Genomic DNA, 17,595 nt, shown 5'->3' with positions numbered 1-17,595 from the left:
CCATTTGTATACCAGTATATACTCCATCATTGGCAAAAATACTATTATTTGGTGCATTGCTCTACCCACGCATACGTGTGTGTGTGTGTATACTTGATTATATACAAAAAATTTCTGTAAACTAATAAAGGACCACCAACAACACAATATTAAAATCAGTACCAGCCATGAAAAGTGAAATTTGAAATTGAAGAGGAAATGCAAGTGGCCAGAAAGCATATGAAAAGAACCCCCAGAATGCTTTATCAAGTACAAGTTTGGCAAAAATGTAAAACACTGATAACCACTAGTGCTAGGAAGCATATGCAGAAAAAGACATTATTTTTCATTGCTGGTAGGAAAATGAGAAATAGTTCTTCAGCATCTATTAAAAAGTAAAATATGCATACTGTTTGCCAGGCAATTTTATATGGGGAGCATCTATCCAACAAAAAAAAAAAATGAGAGTATCATGTTTGGAGATATTTATTATAACATTGTTTGTAAGGAAAAAGAACTGAATACTACATAAAGGTTCATCAAATAAGTTATGGTACTTTTATTCTATGGAATGTTATACAGTTTTAAAACAATCATTACATATATTTTCTAGATTTGAAGGACAGCCAAAGTAGATTATTAAATGCCAAAAAACGTCTCCAAGTAATGTTTAATGTAAAAATCCATTTAAAAATTAATAGTATATGTGTTTATGTATGGGTTTTACATATGTGTATTTATGAACAAGTATGTGCAAAGAGACATACCAAGCCATTAACAATCACTGTGTCATCAGGGATCGAAAATTGGAGCAGTGGAGGAGATTAGTGATTATCTATTCCATATTACTTTATTGTTTAACTTGGTAAAACAAACATGTTCCTTTTTCACTTAAAAAATCTAATAATGGTTGTCCAATGATGAATGAAAATACACACTATTGGACATGAATACTTCAGCTTTGATCATATGTAAATTCCATGTATCATAAGAAAGAATATCAAACATCGTTGTATTTGATCAGAGATGAAACAGCCAATCTCACCTGATCTGTGTGCCAATGTTCTTCTATAAACTAAGTTAGAGTTTGAGATTTGGAATTTGTGGGGTTTTTTTCAATCAATTAAAACTTATTCTAAAATAAATAATGAGTAAAGAAACTAGACTATGAAGTAAATTAATCTAGACAAAAGAAAGCCTTGTGTAAGATATCACAATCTTCCTGTTTTACTCTTTAAAAAAACCTGTCTGGTCTCCAGGTGACAACTTCACTATGGCTTGTCCACCAATGACTCACTCAACCACTGCCTTTTAAACTGCTGAGTTTTCTTCAACATACTTTAAATATATGCATGTGATATGAAGATTGTTTATCATTTTTCTTTTTTTATTTCAGAACGCTTTACCCTGTACAGCTCTAAAAACCTTAGACAAGCATGGAATAAGTAAGTCTTTATACAGATTTTGCTCCTTCTCTTTCTCTCTCTCTTAATGTTGACAACCCACCTGATAAGTTGTCATGACACTTTTTTCATTCATTCATGCTTCTATCCATTCATTCATGTTTCCTTTAGACTGTTACCAAACCCTAATTGTGTGCCAGCTACCATGTTCAGCCTGAGCCATCAGACAGTATGGGTTTGGGTTCCTAGAGAGTCGCGGCATGTAAATCCTAAAATTCATTCTTGTAACTAAATTCCAGGAAATATTTTACTATCAGCAGAACAACATTTATAAAATACAATATAGTGACTAACTTTCTAATCTAAACCATCTAAAAATTGGTGACAACTTTTGAGCTAGATGAAACTCTGATGCCTCACATTTTTTCCATTTACCTGTTTTTTCCCCCTAAGCCATGTATCATTTTTACTCTGCTTTTTTTATTTCTGTTCTATCATCTGGCCTTGTTGAAATAGTTTTATTTATTGGTTTCAAAACATCACAAAATATGAAGATCTGGGTTTTATATGTTATTTAGGAATCCTTTGCCACAAGCCAACCTGTTAGCAAATCCCTGCAAGTTGGAAAGCAGAGTAACGAGTTGCTCCCTTTTAGTCTCAGGCATCACGTTCCAAGCGTAGAACAGATAACTGAGACTTCTTTGATTAAATAAACTATCATTTGTCATAACATTTTGTCCATGGGGAATTTAATGTTATGATCTCACTTTTTACTGTTAGGACATCTTTCATTTTGGGCATCATCAGTTATGGAAAAAATGTCTTTCCTTTGAAAAATGATTTTTAATCAATGCTATCAGAAGAAACAGCATACAGTGAGTGGATGGTGAGGAATGAGTACATTAAACTGCAGTAGTTTAGCTTGAAGGATTTAGCCATTTTTTTAAAAATCTGAACTTAGAAAAACACACTGGTATAATCATTTCTGCCTAACACAGGGCTTTGCTCTTGTCATTTGGAGTCAGTTTTCAACCTGTGGTCTCCCCTGGGAGCAGGCCCTCTGCAGGGAGCCTTCTGCGCTTGCTTCTCACCTTTCACCTACCCCTTTACTGGTCCCTGGCCAAGGTACTGTAAGTACACCAGCTAATACTGAGTGTACAGTTCCTACCCCAATGAAACAAACACATTCCTCCCTTGTAGTTGCTCAAAAAGTTTTTTCCAACCAGGTAACTATTTCATGAACTACTTCTTGGTAAAGCAGTTGAAGTATAGTAGTCTAACCCTGAATTTGAATAACAGGAAAATCTGACAAACCACCCAATGCATAGCAGCAACATATGATTGTGGGTAATAGATCTATAAAAGTATAAAGTTAGACTTAATTTAAAGTCATTAAATAAACTGAGTCCCACTTTTAAATAGGGAAAATATTAAAGGTTAAGCTCGAGGACAAATTTTTAAATTGTGAACATGACTTGTTCAGCATCACACTATTTTTTAAATCCCCATAAATCTTATTTTTGTTGCCTTAAGGGTTTATTTCAGAAACACTAAATATTAAAATCATCACTAAAAATATTATTAAAATATTATTTTCTGTTATGCCAGTGTTAAGTGCTCAATCTTTGGAGCCAAACTATGGCCTTTAGCCAAATCAAACTTAATGAAATTTCAAGAGAACTAAGAATTCAGAAATTAATTATATTATTGACTCTTCCTCCAGATGTACCTTGAACCCATGGTTCATATTGCAACATCTCTCACTTCTGGAATATGATGTAGGGTAGAAAGAATTGCATTAAATTACTATTAAACAAGTGCTGTTTTTTAAAATTACTGATGAGTAATTTGCTCATCTGTAGCAAAATGTGTAAACTGAAGCAATCAGTAAATTTTCTTTTACAATGGTTATAGCTTCAGAATGGGGTGAACTAGTTTGAATTCAATTCAGGTGAGTTAATATAAGATGGATGGGTTAATATAAAAAAAGTAAGTTGCTGTTCAAAATGAAGTAAAATGCCTTTAGAGATATGCATGAACAGGTATAAAAGTTGGTAGAGATGTTAACACTCCTAAGAGCATAGGAATTTCTAAAATGAGTCCTTCAGTCTCTGCCTAGCTATCACACATGACCCAGTTCATTTGGGGGCTGTATCTGCCCTAGCTAACACCCATGCAGTTCCCTGATGACTTAATTTATATCAGTAACCATAGGCATAATTTTATCCTTTGAAAGATTTTTTAGTATTCTGGGAAAACAAAGCAGTGATGAGGGGGACATATCAAAAGATCCAATAGATATCGAAACTGAAAAGCATAATACAAAGAAGAAATCTTAATTATAGGATTGAGAATAAGAAATTTACATCAATAAAGAAAAGAAAGCCCTTTTCTTCTCTCATACTGGAAGTGCATGATCCGTGTGGGCTCTTTCTGCATAAAGGGGATCTGGGGCTGAGAGACAAATCTTAAATTTATAAAAATATGTACTGTTTTCTGACTGCCTTCAAAACATTCCATTATATTTCACTGGAGTTATAAAGACTCTCCCTATTTCTCTTCCAAATCTCTCTATTTATAGTTGTCTGACATTGGCATGTATGTGCAATCAACCAAGAATTCCAGCCACTTAAAAGATCTTTTATTATTTTGGCTGGGGAAGAAGCCTTAGTATATAGTCTCCAGCAAAGTTAAGGGTAGGATTCCAGGAACACATTTGCTTGTTTTGGAACTTTTTAACAGCTGAACAATTTGGGAGGTTTGAAAATATTGAAATGAGAACTAAGGATAAACCACTAAGTGACAGAAGACAGATCTGGAAAACACAGTTAGCGGCTGATGTAGCAGAACCCACCCACAGGCTTCTAATAGGTACAGGTCAACTCTTTCCTGCTTCTTCCCCTCCTGATCTAGTCGTTCATAGAATTCTTTTGTCAGTTAAACCCAACTGGATTTCTCCTAAGAACTCACATAAGTTGATATTTTTAAATGTGTAGTATATACAGGAACAGTGTAATGAAGCCACCTTTCTGGAAAAGCTAAAATAGAAAAGAAAACATTTTCAACATGCCAGCCGAGTCACAAACCCAAATTTGGAAGACTTAGATATGTTTCCTAACTCTGTGTTCTTGAACTTTACTTGAGTATTTTATCTGACACCATGTTTAACCTCTCAAACATATTTTAAAGATGACTAGATGGTTGTGTAACATATGCACAAAACATAATGTATTTAAACTGACACATAGAGGAAGAAGCTAACTTTAACTTTGCATGTTTGTTAGAGGTACCCTATTTATGTTTTTCTTGTCACCATATCTGATGTGCCCATTAAGATTTAAGTCAGTGCCTTCTCAAGAAACTGAAAGACCCTATTTTTCCATTCTGCCCTATTGTTCTACATTGATCTAAATAGCTAACAAAATAATATACTGCAAAGTAAATTAGAGCTTTAAATTTCTCTGCTGGTTTAGAAATGTGAGGAAGGTGAGAAACACTGTTAGCACACTAGGAGGAGCAGTTGAGTTGAGTCCGATCTTGAAATCGTCTTTCTCCTCTTCCACGTTTTTTTCGCTGTTGATTATTTTTGTTATAATTCTATTTACTTCAAAGTAGCAGTTTTAATTTATTTAGTGCCTGAAGACTTTGTCTCATAATATTTTCAAAGGAATTATTCTGTACATCATCTATTCATTCTTTGGGGGAGAGGGGCTCATTGGGGTTGACAAGCTCTAAAGCAGACACTAAAGCAGACATTTTGGGATCCCAGCCTCTTAACTGCAATTGGCTGCAATTATGGACTGCCCAGCTCTGTGGGAGTCAAGCCCTGCAGTAGAAGGCTGTGCAGGGAGTAGCACCTCACCACATTCTCCTACAGTGTTCAACACGTGAACTGTGGAATCCAAGCAGGTCTCTTGTTCCGACCTTAGACACCCATGCTTGATATTATTCTAAGGCCCCAAAGGCTCGCCTGCTTGCTTCAAAGTTGCAGTTTAGGGCGATTTATAGGGACACATGTTTTCATAAGAACGAATCGTTAGTTGAGTTACTGAAAGCATTATGTGTTCTTCAGACCCTCTAAACCACTAGCCATCTAACAGAGAGTAGTTCTTCTAGGAAATTGCAGATTGGATTCCTGAAAGGAAAAAAGGGGAGGTACTAAAATAAGAGTTGCTTTCTAGGCCTTGGTGAGTGTCCTAGAGAATTCAAAGAAGGTGGAATTAAGGTCTGTCTAAAAACACATATTGGGGTCAGTTCCAGGAGGACAAAGAGGAAGCCCTGTGAGAACTAGCTAGGAAATTTGCCTAGTAGTAGCAACAACATCAATGTGAAAAGATGGGACACATACTGGTCAATAGCTAGGATATACTCATTGCCCCAGAGCCACCGTCATCGTGGAGGTGGTATGGCTAATTAACATTTGGAAATCTTTTTTGTTTTTTTTTTTTTGCTTCCATGTATGTCACATATCCTTATAGGAGGATTTGAAGGTAATTGGGGAACATACTACCATCTGTATTTTTTAGCTTATAATAAAAGACATGCTCAACAAGGACAAATGATGATCACAACTGAAAATCACAACTTGGAATGTACGCCCCACAGTGAACCTTTAAAAAGAACTCCAGTATTATCAGTTTTAAACTGCAATATCCACGTGGGCTTATAAATATCTCATTTTACTTTTTTCTTGCTGCAACTTTTAGAGAGATCTCTTGTGGGAACTAATACCATTCTCAGTCTAGGTTTCATGTGGCAGCAGAATTGGGAAAAAGTGAAAACCCAGTTTCCTCTATCCTAAGAAGAAAGTACTTGCAGCAAGCTGACCACCCACACCACCAATCAGGTTTCTCCTGCACCATTGCAGGCAGTGTGTCACGACAGGATAAAGGCTAAGGTTGTGACAGTCCAAGTGCCAGAGTTGGCAGGCCTGCCAGCCACCCACTCACCCTGGGAGTGAGACTTGTAACCTGTTTCACACAGCTCTCATTACCCCCAGGGACTGACATCCTGTCATTCTGTGTCACTGCCAGACTTCTTATCCATTTTTTGTTTGTTTGTTTGTGTTGTAGCAACAATTCACTGACATTAATAACCCTTCTTGGTGGCCAAGAGCAGGACCCATGCAGTTTGTTTTCTGCTGGGCACTAGGTTTTTGTTCCACTTCTGATGGATAGAAAATAGCCTTCTCCTCTCTCAATAATTGGCAGTTTGTGTCTGGCTTGGGAGTTGGCAGCAGCCATTGTTTCTCATCCTTTCAGATTATGTGTTGGACTCCTCATCCAAAAGCATGCTCTTCTGGTGCAGCTAATATCTGCCGCTGCCATCCAGCTCATTAAGGAATAAAGCCCAGCTGCACTTGTGAAGCAGCACCAAGCTCCCAGGAGCAGGTGGGCTGCTCATGTCCCACAGGAGGAGGATGGATCAAGGCTATCTTGAACTGTTCCCCAAAACAGATTCTACCAGGGTGGACTCAAGTTCTGCTTTTCCCAGTATAAAGTGGGGGATTTGTATGCTGTGATTGCAAAAACAAATGACCACAAATGTATTGGCATAAAGCACCACAAACATCTTATCTCACACTTTCATCAGGCAGAAATCTGGATAGGATTGGCTAATTTATTTTCCCTGGGTCTCAGAAGGCCAAAATCAAGATGTCAGTGGACCTGGGCTCATATTTGGAGGCTCTGGTGGAGAATTTGCTCACAGACTCATTCAGGTTGTTGGCAGAATCTAGTTTCCTGTGGGGTTGGAGCTGAGATCCCCAGTTCCTTTCTGGTTGTCACCCAGAAGCCTGAACCAGCTCCTCAAGGCTTCCTGTATGTGTCCTCATGTTGTGCTTCCTTCTTAAACCAGCTTCAGATCTCTCTGACTTCTTGTCCTGTCTTATTTCTCCCACCAAGTTCTAAAGGTCCTGTAATCAGAGCGGGCCCACCTGGTTATTCTCCCTGTTGTAAGGTGTGTAGCCTTAATCACACCTGTAGGGTCCATTTTGCCACAGAAGTAGCACATTCACAGGTTTCAGGGATTAGCAATTGGACATCTTTAGGGGCCATTCTGTGTTCAAGTAAGTACTTGGGTTTCCCGTGCAGCCCAGAGTTACACAGTAGAGCAGAACCCAACCCGCAGCACATCAGACAGTCCACTTTGCCTGGTGTCTGACCCATCAGGTGACAGGCATAATCCTCTGACTCTGACAGGTCCACGTTGCCTGATTCACAATAGATACCCTCAAAATTGTGTATAAGGAAAAAAATCATTTTCCATCCTTAGGCCAAAAAAAAAAAACAGAAATTATGCTCAGGAAGGTTAGTGGTAACTAAAAGTTTGGCCTGACTCCTCTATATCTGCATTGCCCAATGTTTTAGCCATAAGACCACTGTGGCTCCTGAGTGTTTTAAATGTGAGAGTGTGATTCAGGAACTGAGTTTTGAATCTTATTTACATTTAATTAATTTAAATTTTAAAGAGCCACATATTGTTAGTGGCTGCCATGTTGGACAGCACCGTTGTAAATCCACATGTGAAGTATTCATTTATTCTAAGTGCTTACCAGAGGGCAGCTGATGCTTTCAAACTATGAGTCAGTGAATTCTGTACTCACATGTCCAGAGACTTTGCATTATATTTTCATTTCTCACTCCTAGCTTTTATTTGTAAACACTCTGAGAAGATAATGACACTGGAGTACGCAATAAATTGTAATAAATCCGCACGGGGAATAGTGGAAATATCAAAGAACATCCAGCAGACAGCCCCTTCTGCCCCTCCCCACAGAAGCCACGCTGTTCCCTCCTGAGGGGTACTGCCTGTTGCAAGCGCCTCTCTTCCTTTCTCCTCCTTGTGTTCTCTCTCTCTCTTTTCTGTTGAGAACTGTTAGGGGTTAGACACACAGCTCTCTACCCTTTTTGAACTCCCTGAAGAACTCACCTCTCTGCTGTTGTTCCCATTCCCCTTGATCTCCCTCACTCAGAAAATATCGCCAAGGCTCAGCTTCCGGCTTACCACATAGGAGAAGCTATTGAAAGGGCTCCATTTCCCAAATAAACCTCCCAGATCAAGTGCCAGATCTCCCTCACTGGGCCTCTGTGGATACATATGTTAATTCTTCAGCTTTAGAAAATGGCCACATATTAGAAAGTGAAGCATAAACACAAATGCAGAAGTTTTAACCTCTCTTTATTTAGAGAAGACTCCTGATGTGTGATCCCTTTCCCCAAAGTATATTTATATCATTTTCTTTTGATCGAGAAAATATTTATGAGTTTAGTGAATTTTCAATTCAAAGATGAACATAAGAAGTCAATGGATAACATGCACGAGGCCCTGGGTTCAGTCCCCAAAGGAGAAGTCAATGGAGAAAGATGATTTAACAGCCGTGTCGTCCTTTGTATATACTGGCACCCACGCTACTCTTCATCTTAGCTGATTTCATGAAAACAAGGAGTCTTCCTCAGGGAGACTGTCTCTAGAACCAGGGCTCATGCATAGTGAGGATACTGTAACTAGACTGCTCATGTTGACATGAGCATCAAACATCTGCTCTGTGTCTGTTCTACTAGCCTTCTAACAATACAGAGCTCACAAATGTTATCAATATGAACTAAGAAGAAACAGAAAAGAGGAAGCAAGGCTATATACACTGATTTTTTACATAAATGGCAAGAAAATGCCCAAAACCAGCATAATCTTTGGTATCCTAAGGGCCAAGTTTCAACCCTAGATCCACTACTGAACCATATAATATTCAGGAAGATCACTAACCTCTCAGCCTGTTTTTAAATCTTTAAAACCCTTTGATAAACTATTGCTTAATCTTTAAATACAGATTAGTATAGATTACTGGGCACCTTACCAACCACAGTGGTTCTACAAACATTTATTTACCTCCCTTATGTTTTTTAGCACTCCCTGCCCTCCACTGACACTCAGAGATTTTCTTTAGGTTCCAAACAAGCAATTGTTCTTGAACCTGGATCCTGCTCCTATGCAGTATCCCCTGACATCTGGAATGTCCATCTACCTGTCTAAGAAGCACATGCTGAGCTGCTGGGTCACTTTTTGTTTTTTTCTTTTTGGAAATACTTCTTCTGTAGAAACAAGATTCTACCTCCCCCAACAGTTCCTTCCAAAGAGTGATATGTTAACAAATAGCATTATACATAATTAATGTAAGACTGTGATTTATCCTAAATCTTGAAACACATCTACTAGATGGTTTTCCTAATTAGGTTGAAAGAAACCCACAGACAAATCACAGTTAACTATATTCAAATGTCTGCTAGGCCTTTTCCATCATAATGCCTATACACAGAATGATGGGTAAACCTAAGCCAGGTGTACAGAGCCTGGGTGTCCATTTGATCCAGTGGTAAGACTAAAAGTAATTATTCTTGCTCTTGGGAGCTTTAAATGGATAGAGTAGATGACTCCCCTCTTGGAATGCAGTGAATAAAGGCTGGAAGCCTGGCCTTTCTCTCTGTCATTACCAGTAAGGAAAACAGGCAAGGGATTCCAGAGGTGACTGGAATTTTTCTTTTAGACACTGAGACAAGTTCATACCCTAAGGCACAAATTTCATGATACATCCATCATGCCAGTGATTTTATGTCTTCAGTAGGAACACAAATGTATAAAAATCCCTTAAACATATACCTAAGCAACTCCCCAATCAATCATTTTTTGTCTTACCTGAAAGAACATTATATATAAATTTTTTTTTATTTTTATTTTTTATACCAGGAATTGACTGAGGTGCTTAACTACTGAGCCACATCCTCAGCCCTTTTAAAATATATATATATATTGAGACAGGATCTTGCCAAGTTGCTTAGGGCTTCACTAAATTGCAAAGGTTAGCTTTAAACTTAATCCTCCTGCCTCGGCCTCCCAAGCTGCTGGGATTACAGGTGTGAGCCACCATGCCCTGCTTGTACATAATTTCTACATTTTGAAGTGGTGGTTTACAATTGACTCTTGTATACATATACGTGTGTGTGCCTGTTATACTGCATATCTTTGTGTTTCTGTATGTGATATCTCTGCTAGTCCTCAGCTCTACCTAATCCCTCAAGACCTGATATACAAACATGATGCCAAATAGAGAACTTCCCTTAAATTATTCAAATCTCTACATAAGTGATTTCCCACTCTTCCTGCAATGGAAAACATTTGATCATAAATTCAATTAAATCAGCCATCGTCTTTGTGATGTTTGTCCAGCTAAATTCTTTAGTGGCTAAACCAATAAACATACCAGCTGTGTGTGTGCATGTGTGTGTGAGAGTGTGCTTGTTTATCGAATGACTGTTGCAAAAAAAAAAAAATCGATTTGAAGTAAAGATGAAAGGTAGTTCTCATTTCTTATGCCAGATTTTTGACTACTTCATTGCAACCATAGTTTTAAAGATTAAACTCTTAGGAATGAAATCATGTATATTTCTGGGCTCAGGTTGTGGCTCAGTGGTAGTACATTTACCTAGCATACATAAGGCACTGGGCACTGGGTTCAATCCCCAGCATCACATAAAAAAAACTAAGTAAACAAAATAAAGGTATTGTGTCCATCTGCAACTAAAATATATATTAAAATATCATGCATATTTATTTAAATTCTTTGGCTTTGAGTTTCCAATTTAGATCCAAGGTTTACTATATTGAATTTGAAACCAAGCCTGATAATGATACTTTAGAGATGCTGGAAAAGTTGTCAAACCACATCAACCATCTTCCTCCTCTTTCTTCCACACCTTGTCCTTCCTAGTGAAAAGAAAAGAGAAAATGACTGTCAACATACTTTTAAATTTCTTTTGGAAAATGCCGTGATAGGACTGTAGTGTGATAGGTGATAGGACTACGCCAGGATACACATGATGAGACTCAGATAGGTTATAAATGTCGATTGCTTCTCATCTGGAGCCTGAAGACTTTCTGATATGTGTATCTAACCAACCTTCTCTCCTCTTTTTCATATTGTATTTACTAATGATCCCATTAATTTGGACATAACTGAACACTTTATTATTAATCTTTATATGCATGTATATCCATGAGGCCTGTAGAGGGCAGCAGGTTCTGAGAAAAAAAAAGATTATATGGCAACGACTAATCTTCACAAAATATAAAGAACGGATAGCTGCATCTGTTTTATTCTTTAGCAAATCAATTAAAATATCTCTAGTAGAGAAGCCAGAGCTGTCCCTGATAGTTACCTTAGGTATCAATTGTTTGGATGATGAGTGTGTTTATGAATTGGTTCAGTCACTTTGGAGGCTATTTAGTTAAGGCTTATACCAGGTCCTATGTATTTGTCTTCAAACTGGACTAAGCACATCATTTTATTTATAAAGATGAGTGTAAATGATATTGTCCTTTTACCTCTCATCTTTTGTCACCCTGGCTAAAATTTAGAATTTGAGTTAAATTGTACTTCTAGTTCTATATGGTAGTCCAATGAGGCTTTACTTTCCAATCTGAGAATTCTGCTATCATACCTTCCTTATATTTAGGTTGTAACCACTGAAAGATTTTTAGTGTCTCTTATTTTTCCTAAAGAAATTAAAAACACTTCCAAGTGGATGCCTTCTATCCATTGTGGACTTTATCCTTACCAGCCAGCCTATCTGTGGGATGAGTCCCTGACCTCAACCCCTTCTCTATTGTCACATTCTTTGATTTTCTTAATACAATATCTAATCTTCATCTCACTAGCCAAATTCTCCAGTATATGAGCTACAAAATTTCTAGAAGCTGCATTAAATTGTTTAAGGATATAGAGCAGCACTGACCAATAGGTCTTTATGGATTGATAGAAATGTTCGGTACCTTTATTTTCCAAAATGGTAGCCGGTAGCTACGTGACTATTTAGTAAGTTAAAATGTGGCTAGTACAATCAAGGAACTGATTTTTTATTTCATTTAGTTTTCATTAATTTAAATATAAAGAGTCATATGTGACTAGTATCTACCAAATTGGACAGTGCAGAATAGAACTTGGCTTCTGATTAGTTAACCAGAACATATTGTGAGGTGGATCAGCTAAGAAACGACTGCCAGGTTTTTGTTTTCTCACTTATTTCTTTCTCATATAACTGTAGACTTAAAATCAAATCCTCTGACTCTGCCCCAGGATTTACTTTCTCTCAGAACATCTAAGAGATTTTCAATTTTCAAATTCTTCAATTTTGTTGAATATTGAATATACTTCTCTTGGGGATTCAGAATGGAGTTTCAAAGTGTGGCTTCTGGCAGCCCTGATTCTATGGGCATTTCACAACCTAAGCTCTATCACCTATTTATATCTGGTTTTCCTAAATATAAAAACAAAACTTAGGAAATGTGCTAATGTGCTTGTATGCAGCTTGGCACACATTAGCACATTTCCTAAATTGGTTGTGTGTGTACGTGTGTGAAGTAACTATTTACATGGACTACAAATAAAGCCTAGGTTTGTACCGTCTGTTCTGAAGTAACCTTAATATTTTTTTGAAAAATTTCTTGCAAGTTTCCAAGTAACCAAATGAGATTTATATTTTCTCATTTTAAAACACTTCTGTATCCTCACACATGATCTGGTTTTAGTCAGCTTTTCTACTACTGTAACTAAAAGCCCTGACAAGAACAACATAGAGGAGGAAAAGTTGATTTGGGGCTCACAGTTTCAGAGGTCTCAGTCAATAGACATCCAATTCTGTTGCTCTGGCCTGAGAAAAAGCAGAACATCATGGCAGAAGGGTGTAGTGGAGAAAAGCAGCACTTTGGCATGGCAACGTAGAAGTAGAGAGAGTTCTCACTCACCAGGGACAAAGTATGTACCCCAAAGGCATGCCCCCAATGACCCACCTCCTCCAGCCACACACCCTATCCACCTATAGTTACCATCCAGTAAATTCCTATCAGGGGATTAATGCACTAATTAGGTTAATGCTCTCATAGCCCAACCATTTCATCTCTAAACTTTCTTGCATTGTCTTACACATGACCTTTTGGGAGACACCTGATATCTAAACTATAACAATATGCAAATACATGTCTTCAGTTTTCTACATTATACAGATATGCCTTTAAGACACACTTTTTAAAAAAATGGTGTGTCATTCTGTCAGCTTCTGACTCATGTTAAAGACATGCCTGACAATGCCATATCTGTATATACCTAGAAATTATAATTAGTTGGACCCCATATAAGTGTACAGTTTTTAAATTCTATTTATATTTTCTTTATTTCAGTTGTAAAGATAGATTTTTTTCAAAAAGAGAAACAGTTCTAGCAATCATGCTACTTATTTATTTTTATTTTTTTAAGCCATGAATATGGAATGACACTTTTCTATTATACATTATTGTATATAACAAGCCAGATGTAGAGTTAAAGTCAGGAATAAAGGAAAATGCAGCTCAAAAGTTGTACTCTGGGCTGGGGATATGGCTCAAGCGGTAGCGCACTTGCCTGGCATGCGTGTGGCCCGGGTTCGATCCTCAGCACCACATACAAACAAAGATGTTGTGTCCGCCGAAAACTAAAAAATAAATATTAAAAAATTCTCTCTCAAAAAAAAAAGTTGTACTCACTTTATAATACAGACTCAGCCTATTCTGTGCTCATTATCAAACCATCCTTTTTAGCTCCCAAGGCCCAGTTTCACAGATTCCTCCACATGAGAAGGGAATTTTCTAATATATATATATATATACACACACACACACATACACACATATCCTTTGAAGAAGATATATGAAATATTTTCTCTAAATATTTAAAAATCTTTCCTCCAATGAGTTCTCATATTTGTAGCAGAGTAGAATAAATTATTTCCCAAGGTTTAAACCACAAAACCATAACAAACACCACAAAGTTTTCTTCATACTAACTTTAGCACCTGCCATGTTAATAATCACAGTAATCTCACCCCTACACACACATCCAAGTTGCTCCAAGTTTTAAAAAATGTCAGTTTGATTCTTTGCAACTCTGAGGTCCCTGGTTCCTATGTTCATTAGTCCACTCTATTTTGGAGACATTTTGAACAGAATTGGAGAGAGGAGAGGAAGAATGAGGATGGTCAAAAACAAGATTTGGTTTTGCACTATTGTCCTGACGGTCGAGTTTGAGGCCAGCACCCTAGTGCCCACTAGACCAGGGGAAAATTAAGCCAAATAAGACTGAAGTGGCCAAGGAAATAGAAACCAATCTGGGTAAATCATAAAATTAGAATATGAGAAAGACACTGGACATTTGGAAAAGGACATAGTTGGAGTGAAGAGGAAGTGGAAGGGAATACTTTAGTATGTAACACTGTAAAATACATTTTAAAAATCTTGAAATTTGGAGGCAGATCCTGAACATTCTTCATATCAAGAGAATTTTTCTATTTCAATATGTCAATATTGAAAACATTTTTTACAATAGATACTCCATCATTATTTTCTTTTAGTAGATTTTTTTAAATTATGAGACATCCTATGTATATGTTCACTCATCACTTCGATTCTCCTAACTTTATTTTTTTCCATTAATTATAAGTCTTCCAGTGATGTGTCTCCCACCAAAGGATTGTCAGAGATGTGCTCTGATTTAAGAAAGAATGTTCTAGTCCTGAAAAACTCTTCTGACTGCATTTAGGAGGTTCAGTTAAATTTTTTACGTGTTCAGAATAGTGGAGAAATAGCAATAATGAAGTATTAAATACTGACAGCTACATTAGTTCATGTTCACAGGGCTGTGCCTCACAACATGCCCAATGCTTTGTCTGCATTATCTCATTTAATCTTGAAATCAGCTCTCAAGTATTTTTCCTCATAGAGACATTCAAGGTCATTTTAGAAATGTCATGGTCCTCTCTTCAATTATTTTGCAGCCTCAAGAGCAGATCTATAAGATATTTCTATTTGCCAGTTTTGCATAACAGGGCCAAGACTAGGGTAAAACACATAAAGCATTTCTCTTGGGTTCAGAATTTAAGGCAGTTTCGAAAGAAAAATCTGTGGTAAAGATACATAGCAGGTTATTGCCATTTAAAAGAATCAAAATGGATTTGGTGTTTTCTATGCCCTCCATCAAACTATCCTTTGTTAGCATTAATTACCCAGATCCACAGCCTTCTCAAAAACAACAGTACTGGTGAGTTAATGGAGGACTGGGATCATTTGATGACTACTGATGGACCTGGGAACTGGTCAACAACATGGAAACATGTCAGAGGCCATAGCAATATCACAGCACATTCAAGAAATTTGATTTAGCATCATGCAAATGTACTGGGTGCTTCAGAATGCAGGGTTGAGATTCCTGTTGCTACTGACCTTACCTTCTAGAGTAGTGAGGATAGTATGCTAATAATAGAATAACCAAGGTAATTTCAGAGAGTGAAAGTATGTGAAGACTAGCAACAGAGTGATATAATTAAAAGGAAGAGCCTTGGCATATTTTGAGCTGTATGAAGGCTGGGATTTGACATTATAATCTGTATCTCTAGCACCTGCAATAGAACCTGTCACATAGTAGGCACTCAACAAATATTAGCTGAAGAATGAAAGTGTTTGATGGTAAATGAATAGTAAGTATAATGAGTGTTAGAGGAGAGGAGAGTGGAGACAGAGACCAGGCAGAGAACGGCCTTATAGGCCATGGATTGGGATATTTTTACTTTTGCCAGCAAGTCTAGGGAATTATGTTTTTGACTTAGTAATTTCAGTCTTCAGTATTTCCTCTCAATCTTTAGTTACCTAAAGATTCTTATTACTGTGTTATAGATTTAAAAATATAATAAGGCTAGGTACCAACTTAACCAAGTTTAAGGATCTGAAAATAGGTTTGGTATTCTCATGAACCCAACAGAATATTACACAGCAATATCAGGGTAGTATTATAGAGATTCTAAAAACATGAAACACTTCATGTATTTTCTAAAATCAGCAGAATAAGAAATTGTACACATTCTAATATAAGAACCAAAAGAAAAAAAAAACAATTTCTATAAACTCTGAAATGTACCACATAAGATGTTAGTGTAGTTAGAATTTTGGGTGTATTTCTACTTTATAAAAATTAGCTTTATTGTCATTATTTTATAACAAAAATGTGTTGCTTAATTGGTATAGAGTTTCTGTTTAGAGTGATGATAGAGTTTGGGAAATATTGGTTGATGGTTGTGTGATATTGTGAATGTAATTCATTCCACTGGATTGGATATTAAAAATGATTAAAATGGCAAATTTTAGACTATGTAACCTAGCACATACACACATACACATATTACAAATGTGATAACATATATGTGTATGGGATATATATATATATATATATATATCTGTGTGTGTGTTTATAAAATTTTCCATACACATGTGCACATGTGAGGAGATATATACACATTAACAACAAGAAAACAGATATTTTCTATAATTATCAATGTGGTCAACAGCAAGATGGCTACCAATATTCCCATCTTCTGGTCTTCATACCCTTGGTTAGTCTCTCCCACAGCATACCAAGGCTGATCTTGATGACCAATAGCATACAGCAGAAGTGACTGCATATTAGATTCTTGGTTGTTATATAAATTGCATCTCCCTGTGCTCTGGCTCATTTCTCATCACTTGCTCTGGAGAAGCCAACATCATGCCACACGACCAGTCCTGTTAAAGAGATCCACATAGTGAGGAACCAAGGCCTCCTCTCTAGAGGCACATGAATGAGTCACCTTGGAAGTAGATACACCAAATCCAAACTTCAAATGACTGTAGTTCAGGCCATCAACATGCTGCAGCCTCCTGAGAGACCCTGAGTAAAAACTACTCAGTTAAGGCTACTCCCAGATTTCTGACTCAAAAATTTAGTGAGATAATAAATATTTATTGTTTATAAAAAAGAAAATTCAAAAATTTCCAACTCCCTTCCACTATAGCTATCCTCTTGGGCATGCAATAAATACCAAGTGTTTCCCTTGCCCTTGCAATCTTATTTCCTCCCCTATTAATTGAAGTTCTTGGTGTAACAAACTCCTTAAACACAAGTGCATTAAAAGGCAAATTGTCTAGTAAGATAAATTTTACCTTTTTCATCAGGGAATCCCACAGTATGTTGGTCACAAAGCTGAGGGCATCACTAGGCCTTGGCCTAATATAAAGTACCTTTAATCATGATTTTGTATATGGAGGAGATTCGATAAAACTAGCTACATTATTTAGAGAATATTGAGTGGAAAAGTGAGAAGCA

The 17,595-nt window shown here is 36.9% G+C and overlaps 1 protein-coding gene across 5 annotated transcripts in view; it reads left to right on the top strand.

Moving 5' to 3' along the window:
* The window catches only part of Cdk14 (cyclin dependent kinase 14), a 599,374-nt gene that overhangs the window by 452,155 nt on the left and 129,624 nt on the right, over window positions 1-17,595 (top strand). For all 5 annotated transcript variants that reach the window (XM_058585022.1, XM_046462471.2, XM_058585024.1 and 2 more), the window contains one exon: window positions 1,376-1,424. In XM_058585022.1, the coding sequence (XP_058441005.1) occupies window positions 1,376-1,424 (49 nt within the window). The remainder of the gene's footprint in view (window positions 1-1,375; window positions 1,425-17,595) is intronic.

Source organism: Marmota monax, unplaced genomic scaffold (genome assembly GCF_021218885.2).
Source record: "Marmota monax isolate L192 unplaced genomic scaffold, Marmota_monax_Labrador192_F-V1.1 WCK01_AAM20220418_F8-fsc00165, whole genome shotgun sequence".
In the NCBI taxonomy this organism is placed as follows: domain Eukaryota; kingdom Metazoa; phylum Chordata; class Mammalia; order Rodentia; family Sciuridae; genus Marmota; species Marmota monax.
Note: the sequence above shows the minus strand (reverse complement) of the source record. Positions and strands in the feature narration are given on the sequence as shown.